The 6,000-nt window shown below is 44.9% G+C and overlaps 1 protein-coding gene across 6 annotated transcripts in view; it reads right to left on the bottom strand.

The window, feature by feature from the left end:
- Positions 1-866: 866 nt before the first annotated feature.
- Positions 867-6,000, bottom strand: part of LOC144668953 (ELAV-like protein 2) — a 194,870-nt gene continuing 189,736 nt past the window's right edge. For 4 of the 6 annotated variants that reach the window (XR_013573568.1, XM_078531453.1, XM_078531455.1 and 1 more), the window contains one exon: positions 867-3,443. Coding sequence is in view for 5 of the 6 variants with exons in the window: in XM_078531453.1 (XP_078387579.1) it covers positions 3,095-3,443 (349 nt within the window). In the remaining variant the exon portion in view is untranslated. The remainder of the gene's footprint in view (positions 3,444-6,000) is intronic. The other 2 variants (XM_078531458.1, XM_078531456.1) reach the window with 1 other exon arrangement.

The following is a 6,000-nucleotide window of genomic DNA, read 5'->3' as shown; positions in this document are numbered from 1 at the left end:
GCTCCTGTATTCGGTCTGGTTCTTCAGTGGGAACTGTTGGGTTGGGGGGGGGTGTGGGGGTGTGTTGCAAGTGGCAACATTTATATTCGCTGTGTTAATCAGGCAATACTGAATGGGGTGCTTGGGAGTATCGTGGCGTTTTTCATTTCAATGAGCATGACATTGTTTGCTTTTGGCACAAGGCGGGGACTGAGTGCTAAAGGTAGCACTGCGAAATACCCAGTCAGGAGCTGTGGATTCTGACTTACACCCCATCAGGAGCCTGTCCTATCAGTTTACCAGCAACATCGGGACCATAAGCGGACTGACCATCTTGTCCACAGCTCCTGACTGTGTGGCCTATTTGCACTGTGTATGGTGTCATTCAGATAGTAGGGGCTAAGATGCAAAGTTTAACTTTAAACAGGTGCCTAAACTGATATAACCTTGGAGAGGGGGGGTGAAGTGTCTATGGTAGGCAGTGCACAGAGGAACTCCTCCCCATTATTGACAATGACTTGGACTAGAAGTTTTCCTCATGGTACAAAATATGAAAGTGGCACATTGTGCGGTATAATGTAGGTCTGTTGGTTGAACCTATTGACAAAGGGCTGAAAGATCTGGGATTTGTTTCCCAATGGAGATCATGCAGCCTTTGCTCTTTCTGGGATGGATAGAATGAATGTCATGTCTTCAAATGAGAGAGCACTAGAGGAAAGCAGACCACAGGAAAAGTGTTTGTCACATTCCTGCAACATGTCCTGGCTGTTCAGGAATAAGACGGAGACCTTACATCAGCCTAAAGGCCTCCCATGTAGAACGGAGGGCGAAATCCGCCTTTTCCCATCTTCAGTGTTGCCATTGGAGTGTGTGTTTTTTTTGGTAATTATGCTTCAACAATGACAGGAGACTGACAGGAATCCAAATGGACACTCACTGGAAGGCGGGTGATGCCAAGTCAGTGGAGTTTGAGGGAGAGGGCGTGAGGAACTGGAGGTGACAGGAGAGGGAAGATGGGACACCCAGGATTCGGACCTTGGTCACAACCTGGTGGCCCTGAGGTGAAGGCGGCGGCGTTTAAGTGAGGCTGGTCGAGTCAGTCAACTGCAATCTTTCTGTAAAAGGGACTGAACAATTCTCCCCAGCAGACTGCACTAAACCACCAGCCCCCTCTCCCACACACAAGGAGACAGACGAGCAAACCCTGGGGAGGGCGAGGAGTGCAAGGGCTTTCCCAGCAAGGCATTGGTCAAGCATTTCCCCTTCTTATACTTGCTATGCGTTGCCATGAAAACAGCTCATGTTTAAATATGAAAGAGGTGCATGCTTTTATTTTAGCGTTTATAAATATAAGGCTATCAAAGAACATTTTTTTTTTACATTATCTGTTCTCCTGAAAGTTCAGTTTGACAGGATCCATTAGTTATGCCTATGAAGAAACTTCAATTGTGTCCAACAAAATTGGTGGTAGTGTCGCTTTCGGAGTGAGTTCTCCATGGGGTTGAGGTGGGGGGTGACAGACTAGGGCAGTCGCATTGGCAATCTAAAGACTTTGGCTTAAAATAGATAACCAGAGAGAACAGGTTAAAACCAGGGAGTGCAAGAAAAGCAGACAGTAAAATATTCAGCTTTCAGCCTCTGAGTTTATAAGTCTCTATAAAAGATGCTCACACCTAGTCAAAATTGCCCCAGGAGACACCCAAACGTTGCAAAGGCTGCCCTCCGTTTTACACACCAATTTTGTTTTGGTCAACGCCGTAACATTGTTTGCAAAGGTTTTCCCACATCATTATTATTATTTTTTTTTTAAAAGAGCCTATATAATAAAAAAAAAAGCCCACCAGTGTGTTTCTTTTTGTGTGTAAAAATGGGGCACTGCCACTTTAAAATGACTAAGATGACTTATTAAAGGGGGAAACTCTACCCTATTTGAAAAGGAAATAGGTTAACTCACAGAGGCAATCGATTAAAGCGTGCACTGCCCCTACGGTGGAAAAGTCCACTTTTGCCTTTGTGCAATTGTTTTTCTTCCTGGGGAAGTGGACCTCACTCGGGCTTCTGGAGGGTGTCTGACCCAGGGCTCAGGAACAGAGTAAATAAGCCGCAGCAGCTACTACGTTTTGTCTTAGGCATCGAGTCACAAAAAATAACCAGTTCCCTACCAACAGGATCACCACAGAAATAGCTTTCACCCCAGATATTCCTAGCTAGGCACCCGAGCTCTTTGCAAAAAGCTTACAAAGTGGGAAATGCCTCTCACCACACGGAACACTCAGCAGAAGTTGGCGAGTTAGGTTAGTGAAGACGTCGGACAATTAATCTACGGTTAATGCACTTCAGTGTCTGACAGAGCTCCGGTGTTCTGCTAGACGGTATTGCACTTTCCTTTTTTTTTGATCTCAGTTAATAAAAACCGTGGAAGGAACAGGAAAAAGAGAAAAAAAGGTAAATTAATTAATGAGCTGCAATTCATAAATATTCCCCTTGAAAAGATTTTTTTGTTTTTATATATCAATTGCAACCACACGACACTTCTGAAAACAGGTCTTTTGTGAAACGTTCTAAGTTTCCCAGCTTTCTGTTCTGCCCATCATTACAAGAGATAATCACCTTCAAGGAAGGTAGTTATAAGTATTATTATTAATATTAGGCTGGGTTAAAACCCCCTGCGTAGTATTGTTTTATACGTATTATATTCATATAGTAAGAGCTATGAAAAAAGTATTCAAAGTTGTTTATGAAATTGCTTCCTCGTTATTTGTTGTAAGATGTCCTGTATCAATATAACGCTAACACTGGCTCTTCAAAAAGTCTGTTTTTTTTTTTCTCTGTAAGCCCAGGTATATTAATGGATGTTTTTTGTTTTTTTATTGTGTGTTTGTGTGTGTGTTTGTGTGTGTGTGTGTTTTGTTCTGTTGCTGTGTGTGTTTGGTGGCGTACTGGTTATTTTGCTTGACTTTTTTTTTGTTTTTTTTATATATATATAATGTTTATGTTGCGGAGGGTGCTTCTGTTGTGTGTGTGTGTGTGTGTGTGTGTGTGTGTGTTTTTAATCTCTCTCTCTTTCTCTCTCTTTCTCTCTCTCGCTCTCTCTCTGGTGCCCCTGTGGGCACCCTCACGACTTGTGTGTCTTGCTTGTTTTGAAGGACACCTGCAGGACCCGGTCGCCGAGGCGATAGCCGTTCAGGCTGGCGATAGCCATGGCCGCCTCATCGTAGTTGGTCATGGTGACGAAGCCGAAGCCTTTGCACTTGTTGGTGTTGAAGTCGCGGATGACCTTGACGTTGGTGACCGCCCCAAAGGGCCCAAACAGCTGCCAGAGGACGCTCTCGTCCGCCTCGGGGGAGAGGTTGTACACAAAGATGCACCAGCCGGTGCCCGTGGGGCCCGAGAGATTCACGCCAGCGAGGCTCGTCATCCCTTCGATTGTGATCGGAGAGAACCTGGTGGACAGAGAGAGAGGGCTGCTTGGGTGTGAATCAGATTTTCTACCACTTCACACACAAAAATAGTCACATAGCCCAGCATCAGCAGATACACCGTTCAAGGCTTATCTAGTTATAGACCTCCCGTGGCATCGCTCATGTACAATCAGAATGCAGTGCATCTCCCTCCAGGTGCAGTCATGACGCTGCAGATACCAGAACGGGGACCATAATCTTCTTTGGATGCATCTATCTCAACCCGATAACCTTTGATTCCCTTGTTAGTGAAGAATCTATCTACCTCTGCCTTAAAAAATATCCAATGACCCCACCCCCACCGCTCTCTGGGGAAAGAGAATTCCAGAGACTCAGGACCTTCTGAGAGAATAAATTTCTCCTCATCTCCATCTTAAATGGGAGCCCCTCTTAACCGTGTCCCCTAATTCTAGTCTCTCCCTCAAGATTCAACTAGCCCTTGCTGGTGATTATGCTCCACACGAGCCTCCCGATCAATCGCTCTTTATCTAACACTATCTGTGCAGCACATACTGGTTATACCCATCTGACCCATTGTTCTACAAATATTGTCCCAACCTTTCCTCACATCTACATCTTTCGTGCAAGAAGACATTTCTCCCCAGTTCTTCAGTTACAGAGTCTGCAGGGAGCTTTGCTAATACCGCAGTTGTTTCTGCCTCTATACTGCTGGCAAAGCAGGGTCCAATTATACGGAAATGTTATATTTGATATTGGCAAGGCAGGTCTCCTGTTGAAGGGACCAACAGCATCCCTTAATGTTGAATTTGGTGTTGAGGTCATGTCTGAGTTTGTTGGTGAATTAGTGGATCACTTAGATGATTGGACAAAGCTACACAGGCCTTACGGCACAGAAACAGACCATCCATACGAACATAGAAACATACGAATGAGGAGCAAGAGTAGACCATTCGGCCCTTCTGGCCTCTTCTGTCATTCAATAAGATCATGGCTGATCTGATTGTGGCCTCAACTCCACATTTCTGCCTACCCCCGATAACCTTTGACTCCCTTGTGAAGAATCTATCTGCCTCTGCATTAAAAATATCCAATGACCCCGTCTCCAACGCTCTCTGGGGAAGAGAGTTCCAAAGGCTCAGGACCTTCTGAAAGAATAAATTTCTCACCTCCATCTTAAATGGAAGACCCCTTATTTTTAAACGATGTCCCCTAGTTCTAGTCTCTCCCACAAGATCCCACTGCTCCTTGCTGGTGTTTATGTTCCACACAAGCCTCCCCTCACCCCCTCTTCATCTAACACTATCAGCATAATGTTCTACTCTTTTCTCCCCCATGCACTTAACTAGCTTTCCCTTAATTCCACGTCAATCATTCCCTGTGGCAGCGAGTTCCACATTCTCACCACTCTCATGGGTAAAGACGTTTCTCCTGAATTCCCGATTGGATTTATTACCGACTGTCTTACACTGATGTGACTTGGTGTCATGTGGACCTCATCCAATTCAAGTGGGCAGTGTCAGATGTGTCATGCCAGAAGACTGGTTGGTCCTGACTGATCCATACTCTAGGTACTGAACAAAGTACAGAGGAGAACCCTAGGCCCTGTACCTTCGAGCAGCTAGTTCAGAGGGGGAATGGAGTGGGAGGAAGCCGACTGCCGTTGACCACCATGCAAAGAGATCAGGGAAAGGAAGAAACTAAAATCCCTCACAAACACTTTAAATGGGTACTGCCACCTAGGAGGTCAGTTGAGTGGATAACATACACCCTTAGGAAAAGCCTACACTTTAAAACTAGGCACATAGCTGTACAACACCAGACTAACAGTCTAGACATCACACATTCAAATTCCACCACAATGAGGAGTGCTATTGAATTCGATAAAATCTGGTAATGTGTGAGCAGACATTCAGAAAGAAAAAAACAATGACTGTAAAATTTGCCAGTGGATTGTTCCTAAAACCCAGCTGGCTCACTCTTGTCACTTAGCATCTGGCCCGCACATCACTTCAGCCTCACACTCCATTGTTGACTCTTGATGCCCTCTGCTGTAGGCTAGTGAGACACCTGGTTGCTATTCAGAAAAAAAGACCCATCCTCAGCCTCTCTTAGGACAACTAGGGATTGACAATAGGTGCGGCCTTGAGAACAACCTGATTAAAGAGTGCAATGATTGTGCTGAAGTATGTAGACTTTAGATAAAGAAACACTTAATTTGCTTCAGTGTAATCTCTTTCCTCATGACAGTAACACTCAATTTAACAAAATGATCTTGGAATTCACAGTTACTAGAGGACAAAGTCGTTCTTGACAATGGTATGGATGCATATGTGTCAGTGCTAAAACAACATTTATAATTAACTAGTAGCTGTGTCTCAGTGGGTAGTATTCATGCCTCTGAGTTAGAGATCACATCCCCATTCCAGAGGCTTGAACTCATGATCTAGGCTGACACTCTCAATGCAGTACGGAGGGAGTGCTGCACTGTCAGAGGCACCTTCTTTCAGATGAGATGTTAAACCAAGGCCCCATCATCTGCCTGCTCTGGTCCCTTGGCACTATTTTGAAGGAGAGGAGAGGAATTATCCCTGGTGCCCTG

The sequence above is a fragment of the Cetorhinus maximus genome, chromosome 28, assembly GCF_964194155.1.
Source record: "Cetorhinus maximus chromosome 28, sCetMax3.hap1.1, whole genome shotgun sequence".
Lineage (NCBI taxonomy): Eukaryota > Metazoa > Chordata > Chondrichthyes > Lamniformes > Cetorhinidae > Cetorhinus > Cetorhinus maximus.
The sequence above is the reverse complement of the archived record's forward strand: the minus strand, read 5'-3'. Positions and strand labels throughout refer to the sequence as shown.